This window comes from Mandrillus leucophaeus, unplaced genomic scaffold, assembly GCF_000951045.1.
Source record: "Mandrillus leucophaeus isolate KB7577 unplaced genomic scaffold, Mleu.le_1.0 Scaffold865, whole genome shotgun sequence".
In the NCBI taxonomy this organism is placed as follows: Eukaryota; Metazoa; Chordata; class Mammalia; order Primates; family Cercopithecidae; genus Mandrillus; species Mandrillus leucophaeus.
In genome coordinates this window covers 419,919-438,917 of record NW_012109419.1, presented here as the reverse complement: position 1 = coordinate 438,917, position 18,999 = coordinate 419,919, and the positions used below count along the sequence as shown (strand labels likewise).

The 18,999-nt window shown below is 38.4% G+C and overlaps 1 protein-coding gene across 1 annotated transcript in view; it reads left to right on the top strand.

The window, feature by feature from the left end:
• ATP8A1 (ATPase, aminophospholipid transporter (APLT), class I, type 8A, member 1) overlaps positions 1 to 18,999 on the top strand; it is a 292,825-nt gene that overhangs the window by 170,607 nt on the left and 103,219 nt on the right. The window contains exons 23-24 of the mRNA XM_011968920.1: positions 3,008 to 3,146; positions 6,707 to 6,771. Of these exons, the coding sequence (XP_011824310.1) occupies positions 3,008 to 3,146; positions 6,707 to 6,771 (204 nt within the window). The remainder of the gene's footprint in view (positions 1 to 3,007; positions 3,147 to 6,706; positions 6,772 to 18,999) is intronic.

The following is an 18,999-nucleotide window of genomic DNA, read 5'->3' as shown; positions in this document are numbered from 1 at the left end:
ATTTTTCTTCCTTTCTTTTCTTGAACTTCTTGATGATAATTATTCATCAGGTTATGGTAGATTTCAAGTCTGCTTCCCATTAAAGGAAATAAAATAATGCTATCTTCTTGAAGGAAATTTGCCTTCCGGTATCATATATTATATACTAAGAAGTCATGCATCAAGTGTGTCTAATAACTATCCATATTATTTGGAATATATTGAAAAGAAAATGATCTAGATTGCAGCAGTATTTTTATAATTTCTGGATTTTGCTCTTGTCATTAGCTCACTTAGCAAACATACTAAATGCTGACATTCAATGCTGTGGAGTCATTAAGATGAGCAAGACATGGTCCCTACTTTTGAGCAAACCTACCTTACTCATGCATTTACACTTCTCTTAATAGAAGATATGTAAAGATGAGCAAAGTTCTGTAGGAGAACAGCAGAGGGGAAATTTTGTTTTAAGAAATAAAGGAAAGCTTAAAAGAAACAATAACTTTTGAGTTTGGTTTTGTAGGAGGAACCAAGTTTCACTAGGCAAGGCAATGGGGGATGTGTGTGTATCTATCTACTTAGACATACATACTTATGTATACACAGACAAACACTACATATACACATGCCCATCCTGTATGGCCACTATAGCAGGGACTGTTGCCTGGGCAATTTAGCACTCATTCCCATCCCCCTTCTTCCTCAACAGCTCTACTATGGAGCCTGGAAAAGCTAAATACAAATAGTTAGTGTTAGCCTTGTAAAACTATCTGGCCAACTAGTATTTGGAAATATGCTGAGGGCTTTTCAAAAACACTTTGCTTTTCATATAAGAGACAGATACAGTTGGTATTTTTGTCTTCTATATGGCCTTTATAATTATACCTTGGGACATTGGGAGAGGTCAGGAGAATTAGTTGAGGTATGGTCGAGCTACAAATTTAATGTCCACAACTGCCCACTTCAGTACTACTTAAGTGAGGAAAGTTAATTTATTTAAGCCATTCTTAGATTTTTCTATTACCTGCAGCCAAAAGCATTCTAAACTAATGCAGGTATAAATTACATGCATGCATATACACACACTTTCTCTCTCACTTGCATATTTGTATATATAGTTAACTTTATTTTTCATGCCTAACCAAAGCTTGAGACTAATTTTAGACTTCAATTTTGGTGAAAAATAAGGAAAAGTAGAAAATGGCTTTCTTTGTTATCACCAATTCTGGCAGTATCCTCAATACTTACTTTCCCTTGCATTCATTCTGCCCTCACCTATATTTTAAATGGAAAAAAATGAAGGCAAGAGAGGAGAAAATGAGAAGAAAGATAATTGCTGGCGAGGATCACGCTGGAGATTGAAACAGGGCAAGACTGAGAATCAGTTGGTTGCGGCCTGCCAAGCACTGTTAGGAAGGGTACCCAGCTAGCAACAGTGCCTAGGCATATGATGGAAATAAAATTTTATATCTTAATCCATCACTGCATTCTTACGTATTTAGGACCAAGAACAACATTACCCATGTCCATTTGGCAAACCAGGTTTCCCTAACAGCCAAGACCTTGTTCTCTCCCCCTTACCACCTCCGTTTAGGAAGATGAGAGTAGAAACCATTCTTATGAGAGATTAAAACAGCTTTTGGCTGGGTGTGGTGGCTCACGCCTTTAATCCCAATTCTTTGGGAGGCCAAAGTGGGCAGATCACTTGAGGCCAGTAGTTTGAGACCAGCCTGGCTAACATGATGAAACCCCGTCTCATATAAAAGCTCAGTGTGGTGGCACACACCTATAATCCAAACTCCTGTGGAGGCTGAGGCAGGAGAATCACTTGAACCTGGGAAGTGGAGGTTGTGGTGAGCCAAGATGGCACCACTGTACTTTAGCCTGAGCAACAGAGCAAGACTCCATCTCAAAATAAATAATAAAAATAACAGCTTTCCCCGGAGCCCATTGGTTGTGTTTGTTCTTACAGCAAAGACAATATCTAATGAGCAAGAGATATTTGAGTCCGATCTTCTGCTACACAAATGTGGAACTATGTGAAAAACATCCAACTTGTTCTTCCTTGTAGAGACTAATATCACTTTGTTGTTCTTTTCCTCATGGTTTCTAATTGTTGTGTATACATTTCCTGACACTGCATCACATTGCAATTTAAAGTATTAACAGGTAACCTTACTCTTTTTCAAACAGGTCAACAAGATTGCGTCTTCACTGTGGTGGTCTCCCATAGCTGTGTGTGTGTGTGTGTGTGTGTGTGTGTGTGTGTGTGTGTGTGTGTGTGTGTTAGAATGCCTGTCCTTTTTAACTGACTTTTTTGTGTGTGTGGTTTTGTGTGTGTGTGTGGTTTTGTGTGTGTGTGTGTGTGTGTGTGTGTGTGTGTGTGTATGTGTGTGTTAGAATGCCTGTCCTTTTTAACTGACTTTTTTGTGTGTGTGGTTTTTTTTTGAGACAGAGTCTCGCTCTGTCGCCTGGGCTGGAGTGCAGTGGCGCAATCTCGGCTCACCTGCAATCGCTGCCTCCCAGGTTCAAGAGGTTCTCCTGCCTCAACCTCCCAAGTAGCTGGGACTACAGGCACATGCCACCATGCCCAGCTACTTTCTTGTATTTTTAGTAGAGATGGGGTTTCACCATATTAGCCAGGTTGGTCTCAAGCTCCTGACCTCAAGTGATCCACTCGCCTTGGCCTCCCGAAGTGCTGGGATTACAGACGTGAGCCACCGTGCCCAGGCTGGTTTTAACTGACTTTGAATTTTACTCCGCTTCTATGCAAGTTTATTTTAGAATCTGTTCCTTACCTTAGGGGTTACGTTAGACAGCTTCAGGGAGCCTCAGTCTAATGCCTAAAGACTGGATGAAAGTCAAGGATATTTCAGAGAGAAAACTCAATGGGATAGTTGGAATTTGCGCCAAAGTCTGTGAATTATCATTTGGTCTCTGATTTTAAAACATATACACACTTCAATTTTTTGTTTTTGAAGAATGTGAACAGATTTTTTTTTAAATTTCTACCACTAATTTTTTTCAGAATCTTCAACTACTTGGAGCAACAGCCATTGAGGATAAATTACAAGATCAAGTGCCTGAAACCATAGAAACGCTAATGAAAGCAGACATCAAAATCTGGATCCTTACAGGGGACAAGCAAGAAACTGCCATTAACATTGGTAATTCACCTAGTTCAAGTTTTACATGTTGGTACTTTTTAATAAGTTGATATATTTTAGAAGATGGATTTGAGACATTTCAAGATTCAAAAGATTTGATATGTCAAGATTGGAATATTCCAGTCTTTTTTCACCTTTGCATCTCTGCCTCCCACACGTTCCATCCATAAGTGGCACATGTGGATAACATTTCGACAGTTGTCTGGAAATTGGGCTTATGGAATATTTATGTATTGACACTTGATTTTGTGACCAAAAGTTATTTTAAGATAATAGGAAAGAAGAAGATTGCCAGTTTGTATTCATACTATGTTAATCCCCATTTTTTGGAAAGACTTTACAGTAGCTCAGGGTGCCATAAGAGAATACCACACACCAAGTGGTTTAGGCAACAGAAATTTATTTTCACACAATTCTGGAAGCTTCAGATCTGGAAGTTCAAGATCAAGGTGCCTGCAGGGTTGTTTTCTGGTAAGGCCTCGCTGCCTGACTGTCGTCACGTGGCTCCTCTTCTGTATACTACTCCTTATGTCTCTTCCTCCTGAGACACCAGTCCTATTGCATTAGATCACTGTCTTAGTCCATTCTGTCTGCCGTAACAAAATACCATGAGCTGGGTGGCTTATGAACAACAAATTTATATCTCATCGTTCTGAAGGCTGAGAAGCCCAAGGTTAAGGCACCAGCATATTTGGTGTCTGATGACTGCTGGCCTTCTGGTTCATAGACAGCACCTTCTTAACTGTGTTCTCACATGGCAGAAGGGGAAGGCAGCCCTCTGAGGCCTCTTTTATAAGGGCACTAATCCTATTCATGAGCTCTCTGCTTTCATGACCTAATCATCTCCCAGAGACCCCACTTCCTACTGTCACCATACTAGTGATTGGGTTTCAGCATATGAATTTGGGGGAGCACAAACATTCAGACCATAGCAGGCCTCACCCTTATGGTCTCATTGAACCCTAATTACCTCCGTAAAGACTATGTCCAAATGTAGTGTCACTGGTGGTTAGGAGTTCAGCATAGGAATTGGGATGAGTGGTGGTGGGGAGAACAATTGAGTCCCTAACAGAGGTCTTACGCAGGGAAAGTTATTTGGCATTGGAAGCCTGTAGTACCAGCAATATGCCAAAAAAGAAAAAAAAAAGATTTTTCCCCAAATTTAGTAAAAGTAGGTAGCTTCAGCACTGTAAACCCTGACATAGATTTAGCCTCTTGATATTAATCATACATGTTACATACAAAATTCCACCCAAGTTGAAGGAAGTATTTTAGGGAAGTTCACAGCATGAAACCACATTTTTAGAAAGTCATTTTAAAATATTCTGTATTTTTTAAAATTTAACCAGTATTTATTTTAGAAGTATTAGCAGTCAGCCTAACGTATCCTGTAAATATAAAACTCTACCTCAAATTTATAGCAAATTGATGTTATTAATAGAAAATTCATTTTGTTTTTTAAAAAACTAGAACTTTACAAACCACACAAGTTGTTAATTTTGATTGTAAAAATTATCGCTGTTATTAGAAAATGGAAAGAAGATGTATGAGAAGGAAAATAATGGTGAAATGCAGAATGTATTAAAATTGGGAGACCTAAAAACACAAATATGGTAAGAGACTACAGATAGAAAATATATGACAATAAAGGGCGGTAAATGTGGAAAATAGGCAGTCAAGGGTACCAGTAGTTCAGGATATGTTCACTATTATGGATGTTCCTATGAAAAAAGAATATGGTAGTGGTTTCTGGTTATATTTAACATTCAGAATCTTGAGCCATGATTGGTTCCTAGAAAAAGGTAGGGAAGATTCACCCATTCAGCATAATCGTAGTATCTACAGTGCCAGGTACCAGTTAAGTGCAAGGAGCAGAGCAGGAAACAAAATAACCCAAAAAAATCTCTGCCCTTGTGGAGTTCAGATACTAGTCAGAGAAACACACAATAAAGTAAATTAGAAAAGTACATAGTATAATAGATGTCAATGATTACTATAAAGAAAACTGAAATGGGAGGGAAACACAGGGCATTGCACAGAGGGATTTGGTTTTAAATAGTGAAGTCAGGAAGAACTTATTGAGATGGTGACAGCTGAGGAACGACCTAAAAGAGGAGAGGGAGCTTGTTGCATGATGATTAGAGAAAAGCTGTCTTCTGTTACAGAGAGAAACAGCACAAAAGCAAAAGGAAGAATAGTAGTAGAAGAGAGATTCAGCATAGCAGTGTCCAAGGTAGATGGGGCCTCCCAGGCCACTGTCAGGACTCTGCATTTACTCCAAGTAAACACGGAAATCACTTGATGGTTCTCAGCAGAAGAAAGACATGCTCTGACTTTCCCGTAAAAACAGTCACTCTGGCAGCTAGGCTGAAAATGGACTCAGAGGGAAGCAAGTGTAGAAGCTGGTAGATCAGGAAATAAGCTATTGCATTAATCCAGGGGAAATATGATGGAGGCTTGGACCAAGGTGGTAACAAGGGAAAGGGTAAGAAGTGTTTGGGTTCTTGATGTGTTTTAATGGTAAGAAGTGGTTGGGTTCTTAATATGTTTTAAAGGTAGAGACAACAAGATTGATAGATGTAGAGTATGAGAGAAAGAAATAGATCAGGTAGCTTCAAGGTTTTTGGCCTTAGCATTTGAAGGATGGAGTTACCAGTAACCCAAATGATGAAAACTGAAGGGAAAGTAGGTTTTCTTGATGGAGGCTGGAGGAGTGTGGTCAGGAGCCTGGTTTTTGAGTAGGCTGCCTTTGAGATGATGGAAATGCCTACTTTCTACGTAAGTGTCTGCAGTTAAGTAAGCACTTGCATATGAGAGTCCAGAGTTCAGGAAGGAGGGCTGAGTGGAACTTAGGAGTTTCAGAATGGTCGACATTTGGATGATACATGAAATCATGAGATGGAATGAGAACACAAAGGCAATGTGAGTATAGATGGAATTATTTTAAATAGCATGGTATTTTTAAAATGTGACATCAGCAGAGTTGCCTCTTCTTCAGACACAGCTGTAGCAAACAGGTACAGAGTAGGCCAAGTTGGACTTAACAAAGGGGGGATTTTTGCCCTGCAGTAAGTACAACAAAGCAAGAGAAGGCAGGAAAGTAGAGGATGTACTGATTCTCCCAGGAAAGGAGACGGTGATGGGATCAGCGGATCCAAGAGGCAGCCACCTGCACCTTCCCTAGGTGTCTAGAGAAGGGTTCTGTTATTCTGTTTTCTAGAAACAGTCATTGGCCTATCTTTTGCTCTTCATGTTGGTCATCGTGAAGGGTATTACAAATCCATTTGTCGGTTTTCAGGACATCAAGAATCCTTACCACCATCTCTTTCCAGATGTCTTTGTAGCCTTAACAGGCCAGATGTATTTGTTGCATATCCCTCCTATGACAAGCAAGAGCGTTTCATTTTTAACTTCCTACAAACCTGGAAAACAACTGGTTGCCCTCAGTCCTTGTAAAATCATCTTTAGGTATTTTCATAGTACATATCATTGTTTTAACATCTTTACCTATTCTCTGGAGAAATTAGTTATCAATTAATATACTCTATGTTTGGACACAGGACACTCCTGCAAACTGTTGAAGAAGAACATGGGAATGATTGTTATAAATGAAGGCTCTCTTGATGTAAGTAAAATCGTGTATTTTTAAAACTCCTTTAAAAATGGATTCGTGTTATTTTATTTTATATTCAGGTAGCTGTGGAAATATTTTATCTTCCTGAGGTTCAAAGGTACCTTATCACTGTAGTTCTGTTTTAATGTAATGTACTCTGTTTTGAATCACATTGATGTAAATTGATTCAAGCTTTACATCTGTGACAGCCAAAAGAAATTGCAAAATGATTTGCGTAATATTGTGAGACAGAAAAGTTGTTTTACAAAAGCATTATGTCAAGAGGTTGCTGAGTGACTGCAACTTGCTCATATCCAAGTATTCTGTATATTAAACATTTTATATCTGCTTTAACTTCCAGTGTTAATATATATTTTACCTCTTTTTTAAAAAATGTGAAAGCTATTGAACAACACAAAACAACCATTCCTAGTAAGACAGACTTTCTTTAATGTCCTAACTTCTGGAATGAAATATAAATTCCTAGGATGTCTTTTTTCGTGGCTGTGATCACTTGATGTTATATTGGGGAAATGAGGAAAGATTTGTTAGGGATACAGTGTAAAATAGTTAGCAAAATAATATGTAGGTCAAGTGACCTGTTAATAGTTTAAAGTAAAGGAGACTATTTGTAATTTTAGGTGGAAGACAGAGCAGTAGAGGTGATTATACAGTTTCTTAAAATAGTCATTATGACGCAAAGAACAGAGAAAACTTTGGTAATTAGGGATGTTGGTGAAGCTGAGAGGCCACATGCATGGAAGGGATGGTGAAGCAGTGACTGAAGAAGGGATGGTGTTGATGCCTTTGTCAGTAACATGGGTTACAGGTGGTGCAGTTTTTCTTATACCTGAAGGAAATAAGAGACAGGACCTGTGATGTGGAAGCAAAAGCAGGGCAAGCCACGCTTCATTTGATATGGTATCCTTTCTGTCTGGCTTTGGGCATTTACCTTCCGTAGCATATGGTAGCCTTGCTTCTTTTGTCTTATTCTTGCCATCATCTTTCTCCAATTCTTGGAGAAGCATGTTCTTTAAGTGTTTTAAGTATCAAGCAGTGTGAATAGTAATCTTAAGAAAAATTAGAGAAGTGAAATACCAAAAATATTCGTTGTATTGTACCAGTGTATTGTTAAGACAGTGGCATTTATTTTCATTTTGAGGTTTCTAAGATGGTAACTCAAAATTAATAAACACTTCAAAGATCCTTGGACGACCTGTTTCTACCAGAGCAAACATTGATAGGAGTCTCAAGTTGAATACTAAATTTCAATAAAAGCAGGAACTATGTCTGTCTTTTCTGGTTTATCATTCTTTTTCAGTGCCCTGCAAATGGCCTAGCACATAGTAAGTACACTATAAATATTTGACAAGTGAGTCACTGAGTAATTTTTAATTAAGGGCTTCTTTAAAAAAAAAAAGTATATCAGTTTTAAATTTGGTTGTCATTGATCATATCTGATATTTTTTAAGTAAAGTGGCTAAAAATCTCCTTAGCAGTTCAAATAGCAGTTTAAAGATCACAGGCAAACACTGTGGCTGAATGGATTAACACTAATTTGTCCAGCTCCAGACTGCCAGGCATTCTAACACTGCTGTCTGGGGAAGGCTTTTCTCCCAGGGAGTTAAGTGGTGACTTTACAAATCTGACTGTTTAGGGTCAGACCTGCTGCGGTGCACTCATTTGTTTCTCAGCAGGAAAGGAAACATCACTTTGCATAGCTCCTTCCGATCTTGTGTCATAAAACCCATGGCTGAGATTTCAGGCAAATCATTAGATGTGCTAGAGTGCCTGTAGGTAAATCATTATTTTTTCATCAATATGGAAAAGAAAAGCATCCAATCTGTGTTCAAATTGTACTGATCAGTAATGAATAGAATTATTTTATTAGCACAAAGAATAATTAGCATTTAAGTAATGAACTTAGGAATATAATGTCTTAGGAAATGTGAATGTGTGTTTTGTCAAGTGACAATTTTAATGAGTATACTCAAATCATTCTGTGAAATAGCACAGGGTGAAGAGCACAGTCCCAATGTGACTGTGTCCCAATCTGACTGTGGGACCTTCAGCAAATTAAAATCAGCTTCTCTGAGCCACTTCTGCTGCCTAGAAAGTAAGGAGAATGTAACCTTTGGCATAGGATTAGCATAGTTAGCATAGTACATGGCACATGTAAAAAAATGAGATGTTATAAAATTTTGTAGAAAGAATATAACTTCAATAGCTTGTAAGTTGTTTTGCATAGTGATCATTTTTGTTATAAAAAATACTATTTCCCTATCTTTTACTTTTTTCCCTAAGGTGGCGAGTTACAATTGTAGGTTCTCTTTCACATAAATGATGCATATTGAGCATTTTTCTGTTCAGATTTTCTACTAAAATATTATTCCTAAAGCTGATAAAATTCAGAAGCTGAATCTCTTTTTCTTGTGTTGAACTTTTATAATGTATCATATTCGGAGCTCTTAAAATTTCAGATAGAAAACCCTTTCTCCTAGTGATGATAATGATGGAAATCCTTGTCTTCCATAATCTAGATCACCACCAAAGAAATTCCACTAGGCTTTCTAATTTTTTCTTTTTGAGTTTCACTATGAGCATCCTTAAAAAAAATAGCTCTTCAGCATTTTTAAAAACATTTAAATAAATACATAAGACCAAACTACAGTTGAAAATACAATCATAATGGAAGTCTCGCTCTACAGACCTGATAGGGAAACCTGACGGGTCTTTCTGCCTTGGTTCATTCTTGACTCTTTTCATAGCAAGAACAGTGGCCCCAGCTAGAATGTTGTCCAAGAGCAAAGCCAGGTGGTGTCACCCAGTTACCCACCAGGTTCTTGTAAAATTGCCAGGATCAGCAAAAGAGTTGGGCAGAAAGCTTGATTTTTTTTTTTTTTTTTTAGAAAAAAATTTCATGGATAAATGTAATTAAGAATCATCTAAAATTGATCAAAACTTATTAGGTATTTGTGATAAATATTTTTTTGAATTTGAATAACTTTCTATAGTACTACTTTGAACTACTTCATTAGTATTTGATTGTGTTCTCATATTGAGGTTTTTTGTTTTTTTTTTTTTGAGACTGAGTCTTGCTCTGTCACCCAGGCTGGAGTGCAGTAGCGTGGTCTTGGCTCACTGCAACCTCAGCCTTCTGGGTTCAAGGGATTCTCCTGACTCAGCCTCCTGAGTAGCTGGGATCACAGGCATTCACTACCACACCCAGCTAATTTTTGTATTTTTAGTAGAGATGGGGTTTCACCATGTTGGCCAGGCTGATCTTGAACTCCTGACCTCAACTGATCCGCCCATCTTGGCCTCCCAAAGTGTTGGGATTACAGGCGTGAGCCACCGTGCCCGGCCGAGACATTTCTTTAAGCATCTGCAAAGGCAGAATTTCAAAATACTTACTTGAAAGGGGAATATTTTACTTCTGTAACTCCATAGCAGTGCCCACGAAATGTCCCACAGACTTCTAATTAATGATAAAGCCTTATACCTAGTGATACTTTTGCATCTCTTTTATATCTTTTAGTTTGTTGTAAAGTAAATTTTTAAAGTCTGTATGTTAAATCCGGAAACATCTAGAATGTGAGCTAAGCACTAGAGAATCTCATACTGTGGTCCATCTTTGGCTCCCAATTTCTAATTAAACTCTTTCAAAACGCACTGAAACAGTTCTGGAAGGATTGGGTTTCTGCGATATTATTTATATCCTCCATGGCACATCAACTCCAAATCTCTGGAAATACTTTCAGGCAACTTAACATATTATGTTTTTGTATAGGTTTGGTCTAAGTTTCCTCTTATGGGAGAAAATGTTTGAAGACATGTTTCATTGAGATAGCTCAGGATTTCACCACAATTTCATCTAAATCCAGAGTGGGTGGGAGGGACCATCACTTTTTAAGCCATTGACTGTGTGATTTAAACAGGTTTCTTAGGAGTGTCAAAATTGACTGTGTTGAGTCTCTCGTGATATACCCTTAACCTTGATCTCTCCTCCTCCTGGCATCTCTTTTATATGAGGAGTTGTGGGATCCCAGAGGTGGAGCTACATCTCAAATCCATTTTTTCTATTGTTTATCCCCCTTTCTGTACTGCCAGGCTTTCCTAGAAAACAGAAAAGGCGTAGAAAGGGAAAATATACACTATACATTTATTCAATCAACAGGCATGATGTTTGGAGACATAGATTTCCTACCCTCAAAAGCTTCCGGTCAGTGTTCCCAAGCTTAACTTCTGAGAAGCCCTGCCACCTCTCCTTCTGATCATCCTGGCAGTTTTTCTAGATTGCTGTTGTTGATGTTCACCTTCAGCCTGATCAGGAGCCACCACCTAATGAATGAGAAGTCGTGTTTGGATCCTGCAGGAAAATGCAGCTTTCTGTGTATTTTGTAACAGGTATTGGCTTCAGGACTTCACAGGGACAATCACATTTATACCTGAAACTATTAATTTGTATGTTATAGGCAGATACTATTATGCCCATTTTACGGATAAAGAATCTAGAAAGGATAACTGGACCGAGCACAGGTAGCTCGGTGGCACTCGGGGATATATCTAAGGCATTTGATTCCAAAGTGCAGGAATCAAATAGGTTTTTCTAGCCTTCATCTACTACATTTGTAAAACAAGAGTAATGAAAATGTCCATCTCATTTAGGGGTGGGATTGTGAGGATTAAACACAACAATATCCGTTAAGTACTTAGAAACAATTCTGGACATCATCATCAGTTTTTTTTAGTATTGTTATTTCTAGAGGAGAGTTCTTCACTGCTAGCTGCTGTAACAGATAACTTTGAACAGCCATTCTGCTCTTAAATTACTTAAAGTTCTCTGCTTAATTTGAGAATATGACCCCAAACCAGCTGTAGGTTTGATTATGGATACCAGTGGTTCACTTCACTTATATATTTTACAGAAAATGAATTGTTAGCCACATTGGATATTGAGTTAACAAGCGTTAGAATATATATTTTTCAACACGGTGGTAAAAGAAAACCCTTCATGGAATTGCTAATTTTTTTCTAGCTGAATTTGACATTCTAACACCATGTAAGTTTTGACTATAACTTATAGGACATTCAGGACATAAAGGCTGAAGTTGTCATCTGTACCCTTTTAAGCTCAACTTACATGTATTATGCAGACAGACCTCACTGTTTTGGGAACGGGCCACTGTTGAATGGCTTCTGAAAGAAATCCAGAATAAGCAAGTTATTGACTCAACTCCAGAAAAGAAGGGAAAAAAGAGAATTTGGGCTACTTCAGGTTTTGTTTTGATATGTCCCATGAGTCTCATACAATATATTTTGTATTGCTTTGAAAATAGTTTAGGCAAGTTTTAAACCACACTGAGTCTTCCTCCACTGCCAGCATTGGTGCTTCAGTACTGTGAATTTTCTTTTACCATTAGCAAAGCTGTTTCAGCTTTTTGGCTTGAAATTTTAAGATCAAAGTTTAACTTTGAAGGTGTTAATGTATCCCTATCAGAAGCAAAGATACTTTTTTATAATGTCCTAATGCAAAAAGATTGTTCAAATACTGTCTGGCGCACTGCTTACTCCAAGTAGCTCTCAGTAAAGAAAGCTAACTTTGTTACATTTGAAATAAATGGGTTAGTAAAAAGTGTAAACATTACCAAAAAATGAAAATAACATATGAACAAATGATCTGTTCTCCTTTTCCTGGATTTAGACAATGTCTGCTGCAAGCCAAAGTATGTAGTTGAAAAACTTCCATCAAACTCATTGTTTGGGCTCATAGAATTAAATGTGTCCTTTTTTTAAAAACAGAATTCAGCGAGGCTGGCTTGTGCTGAGAACCTTAAGTGAGGTTGTTCACAAATTTATAGTGTGTCTGTTTTGAGAAGTTCTTCCTCCCCTCAACCCTGAATATTCTTTACCTCATTTTTGGCTAAATGTCTGAACTCTTCCAAGAGCACCCTGAGACTTAGAATTACAGATAAATGCTTTCTAAGTAGTCTGCCCCCTTGCCATTCTCCCCCACAAGTTTGTTGACATTTCTGAGGGGAGCACGCCATGCCTTGTGCCCTCTTTGCATCTCTGCCACCCATACCTTCTGATGAGTCAGCACACCCATAAAATGACAGTTTTTAGGAAACCTACTGTGTGCCAGTATGCCTGGTGTATCTGCATATGTAATCTGTGCTCCTGTAGGGCTGGTGGTGTTTGTCTCAATTCCAGATAGAGACTTTGAGTTCCCATGGCTAGCGAGTGCTAGAATCTTAAATGTAAACCTTGATTGCTTGAAGTTCCAAACTGTGTTTTGTTTGATTTTGGTTTTAAATAACCATACCTTCTCCAGTGGCAGCAGTGACTCATTTGCAGAAATAAATATTCCAGCAGCTATCTCCCAAACGTATTAACTGGTTTCATATTCATTCTCCACCCAACGCTTATTCCCCTTTCCCATTTTCCCACCTCCTTTACCACTCACCACCAGGACCACAGAACCCCTGAAACAGGGAGGCTCTTCTGGAATATGACAATGCCCAAATCTTGTGATTATGGAATTCTGAAAAGACCTCATATTTAATTTCGCTAATACAATTGTATATAAGATATTATTGACTCTTTGTGTGTATATATGTACGTATATGTGTGTGGGGGTATATGTGCATATATATGTATGTGTATATATGTGCATATATATGTGTGTGGGTATATAAATATGTGTGCATATATGTGTGTGTATATATGTCTATATAAAATAATGGAAATTGTGTGCCTTTGGGATTTGCACTATGAAAATATGGCAGATAATGATTCTTCCATTTTCTTACATTAATTAATTTAAATCATTTAGAAAATGGGCCCAACATTAGCTGTCTCTGTGGTTCTGGGTAACAATTTCTCACAGGCCCTAGTTGTTACCTTCTCCAAACCACTGATTTGTAATTTGCTTATTTTGAGAAAGCCGGTTGTATATTCTGAGCAACCTCTTCCTGGCTGAATTGAAGGCAGTGAGAGAGACTGGATGTCTGCCGACCCAGTTCCTCCTAGCATGCTTCCTTCTGCATTCACTGCTGCCACTGGAGAATATTTAATACCGAAGTCAAAATAAGTGTTTAGGAGGCTTTCAGTGGTGGTTTAAAATAATAACCATGGGGGCTTTGGTAAAAGCCTTTATCCGCAAAACTCTTTAAATTATATAATTATATCCCTTATCCCACTCTTCCTTCCTTTCCCTGGATTTGTCTGTCTTTGCTACATGTCCCCACCCCCATGCTGAAACACAGACTGGACACAGATTCAGCACTTTGCTGCGTCTCTCTGCATTCTACCCTAAGTGAGACTAGATGCCTCGCAAGCAGTTATTTGCCTGATGGAACCTATCATAATCTCAAATCTCAAACCTCTGTTGAGGAGCCAAGAGCAATTTACCCAGCACTACAACTTCCACTTCTTACCTGCCTCCATTTTGTGACCCTTGACCTTTTTCAGATGGCATGGCCCTTCTGGGAAATTGGACCACTTCCTCAATTACAGTATTTCATATCTACGCCTGTCCTGGGAAACCTATATTTGTGTATCAGCAAAGCATGGAATTTTTTTCTCTTTTCCTCTCCCCATTATCTTTACCAATATATATTGATTAAATGTGTTCGTTTGGCCGCCTTCCACTAAGTTGTTTGGAGGACTTCTTTGACCATGTGTTTTTAATGACTTCACCTGTCTGCCCTACCCATTTTGGAAAAATTACTTTATATTGGTTTGATTCTATACACATATGTTTTTCAACATTATGTTCTAGTACAGGCTAGGAGTTTGGAAACACCAAAGCTTTTTGATCAAAAACTACATCAAAAAAAAACCTAATAAATAGAATTTTTTAAAATAAATTTTAATTTTATAATGTGTCAGGGGTTGTAGGGGAACTACGTCAAAGAGAGCTAGTGATCCTGACTGGGATGAATACTAAATGGGCCAGTTGTACATAAATGTAGTTTCTCCCTACTCTCTGGCATATGTTCTTTTACTACCGCCTGCAGTAGCTGGAGGAGTATTGATATATGTGTTGCGTACGAGTATATGGAATGCCCAGTGTTCCACTGAATCAATAACACATTGTAGAAAAGCAAGTAATGCCCAATGGTTTATCCATGTGTTATTATGGGAGCCATAACTCACTCTTTAAGAACGTGCTAACATTGTCCATACTTGATATGGTCATAATGTATTATTAAGAATGTTCCTAGAATGTTCCGTTAATTCATAATTTTAAAGTGTGAACATTTGGAGAGTGTAAGAGTAGAGACAGAATGAAACATTATTTGACCATAAATTTGTAAATACCTCATGTCTTAAATGATGATGAGGTAGGGCCACAAACTGCCAAAACAGCTAATAAAATATGTGTTAGTTTAAGATTATTATGTATATCCTCTTATTTGACATTTTAAATTAATCTATAGTAGATTTTAAAAGGTAGATCCTTAGCGAACTAAAGTAAGGTGCTGGTGGTGGTTTTGTTTTTTACTCCCAGTAAACTTTTATTTCTCTGCTTTAAAAACAAAACCTAAGAATTAACTTGATGGTGTTATGTCTGAAGAACATGTCAGCAAAACAAGCCCTGGGTGTCATCTTTATAATTAATTATTTTAAACCAAATACATACATCAATGTGGTCACCTATGCAGAACTATACAGATAATAAAAGAGAAATGCCCATCAGTTTATAGCTTTCCAGTTATTTTCAGTTAAGAATTATATCAGGTTGGAGACAGAAATTAAGAGATAAAATCAGTGGTTAGTCATATAAATATTTATCCTCCTATCATGTACCAAGAACTATATATCACATGAGACTAGATAATGCCATCTTTCCTAGTTTTGAGAAGACAGGTTTCCAGAAGTAACTGATAGTACTGAATGTTGGCAGTGAAAAGGTAAATTGAAATAAAATTGCCATTGGGAGATTTCATAAGAAAACTTAAAATTATCCCAGCAATATGAGATGGAGTCTCACTCTGTGGCCCAGGCTGGAGTGCAATGGTGCGATCTCAGCTCACTGCAACCATCACCTCCCAGTTTTAAGCGATTCTCCTGCCTCAGCCTCCCAAGTAGCTGGGATTACAGGTGCCTGTCACACCCAGTTAATTTTTGTGTTTTTAGTATGGACAGAGTTTCATCATGTTGGCCAGGCTGGTATCGAACTCCTGACCTCAGATGATCCACCCGCCTTGGCCTCCCAAAGTGCTGGAATTATAGACATGAGTCACCAAGCCTGGCCTCTGTTTTTTTTTTTTTTTTGATGGGGGAGGGTGGCATGATCTCGGCTCACTGCAACCTCTGCTTCCTGGGTTCAAGAAGGGATTACAGACATGTGCTATCACACCCGGCTAATTTTTTTGTTTTAATAGAGATGGGGTTTCACCATGTTGACCAGGCTGGTCTCAAACTCCTGACCTCAAGTGATCTGCCCTCCTTAGCCTCCCAAAGTGTTGGGATTACAGGTGGGAGCCACCACGCCTGACCCATTTCGTGTTAGTACCTCTGTTAAACCTGATACCAGAGGAATGGCAGAACTAGCCTTTCCTGGATGTCACTTCATGCCAGGCACTGGACAGGGCACTTTATTCACAAATAAAGGAGTTAGCACATCTTATCACTATAATCACTCCACAAAATAGGTAGTAACCCAATCTTATAAATGAGAAAAATGTGATTCAGAGAAGTTAAGTCACCTGCCTGAGGAAAGACAGCCAGTATGCGGCAGAGCAAGGATTCGGAGGAAGCCTTTCAGATACCACACAGTTGCCTTCTAGAATCAGTCAAACCAAAAAAATTACATAAAATCATGAGGAGGTACATTGAAATACATAGATACGTCTGGCGAAGAGTTTATGATAGGCCATGAAATGAATTTACCCATAATACTTTTTGATATGTGTGGTATAATCCTGTCTAGAACTCTGAACCCACATAGCTACCCAAGATCCAAAAAGGTTTTGGAGTTCTTGCTGTCTTAAGTAAGTGGCTGAAATATTTCTTATTTGTTGTTTAACTTTCATCATTCATTAGGGAATTGTTTCAAAGTAACATTTAATTTTCCCTTTTCCAAGAAGGTGAAAAATGTTTGATTAGCTTATCTTTACCATACTCCATCCACCGGAAGTTGAGGAAAACCTGGAGTTCTGAGCCGTAGGGTATGTTTCGACTTCTGGAACGTAGTTCTTTACAGCGTGATGTCATTTTATTTCAAATGTTACCAGTGTCCAGCACCATTGTATGCACTCTCTGGGCCAGCCTGGACTTTCTCACATCTCACTTTTTTATGGCTGCATGTTTGTACAATATCGGCAGACCACTGCTTTCTCTACACTTTGGTAATTTGCATGTGTCTGCTGACCAGCTATGAAGAGTTGTGTCACAGTGGCTCTACCTCCAGACAGTTACCTTGTTTCAGTAGAGTCACCATCTTTGTTCAGCAAGATTGCTGCAGGTGTTATAACATTCTGTTGCATTTTTTCCTCTCTAAGGAAGGGAAGTGAAAACAAAAACTTGTGTTGCTGATATTATAAAGGGAAGCACAGGCTTCCTGACCTTATGTTCATCCTGACAAAGGTGAAAGGTGTATATCTTCCAAAAGTGATTTGTTGTTAGTTCCGATCATATGCTCATTTGCTTAACTGGTGGTGAGCTCATGAAGAAAAATAACAAATCCAAGAATAACAAAATTGTCTTAGTTCATTCAGGCTAACAAAAGCACCGTAGACTGTGGGGCTTAAACACCAAGTGTGCTTCCCACATTCCTGGAGATCAGGGAATTCAAGATCAAGGTGGCAGCAGATTTGGTGTCTCTTGAGAGCCTTCTTCCTGGTTTGTAGACAGTGTCTTCCTGTGTCTCTTTGCATGATGGAAGAAGAAGGGAGCTCTCCAGAAGTGCTTTAAGGACCCTAATCCCATTCATGAGGTCTCCACCCTCGTGGCCTAGTCACCTCCCAAAGACCCTACCTCCTAATGCCATCAAAACAGGAGTTAGGATTTCAACATACGAATTTTGGTGGGATATAGACCCTCATTCCATAATAGAAATACATTATTAAATGATATGTCTGAAACTCAAAGTATAATGCAGAATTTTGACATTGTTTTTTCCTTTCTGGGAATAGAATCCTCCTTGTAACATAAGTTTATCATTTGACCTGCACACATTTAACAGATTCCTAGAATGAGTATAGATGCTGGATACTTGTTTGTGTTTGGACCTAAATGCCAAAGTATACTTTAAATAAGTACAGACAGGCTTTTTTCCTTTAACTTTTTTGTTTGGGGTTAGCCTTGCTGGTAGACCCTCTGGGACATATATGAGAGATCACTTGTTAGTTACTGAAGCCACAAATAAGCAATTGCAGCCTCAGAGCAAGATCTGGAAGCCACTCCCATCAGCTGCCTCATGTTGGACTATTTACCCATAATCTTCACCTCGTCTCTGCTCTCTGAACCCCTGGCTAACCAGTCATCGAGTCAAATGCTAGAGGCTTTGCTTTTCCTTTCCTTAGGGATGTTTCCACATTCTCTACTAGGGTGTTCCTTGGATTTGTTCCTAAGTAATACTGTCTTTCCTGTAAACCTCTGAAAGGAATCCAGGGGGAAAAGGCTAGAAAACTGAAAAGGACCATTTTTATGCAGGTGCTTTCTGCGACATTACTTTTGGGGCCATCAAAAACACAGTTCTTAGGTGGCCTCATATGTTCTTTGCATATCTGGCCTGTGGGTTCTTTAGCCTGTTCCAAGCAGAGTTTTGCCAAAATGAAAATGACAACTTACATGCTATGATACTTTCCAAACAAATCAGGGCTTTTATTTCACCATAAAACTGTGTCAGACTTCATTGTCTAGTGCACCCTCTGTGATTTTTATCAAGGATTTCCTCAAGATAGGTCATGAAAAAGTAATGAAAAAGATTTCCATAAAGCTGCTAGCCTCTGATTTCTTAAAGATTGCTGTTACATTACTTTATTGGAGTGTATTATATGAACATATTACCTGTTTGGCCAGGTTATACCTTAATGATTCAATGTGAGGAATTCTGCTTGGCCTCATTATCTGACAAGCATGTTTCTTTATTTTTATTTTTATTTCCCAGGCATGTTTCTTTTTTATATATATATATACTTTATGTTCTAGGGTACATGTGCACAACGTGCAGGTTTGTTACATATGTATACATGTGCCATGTTGGTGTGCTGCACCCATTAACTCATT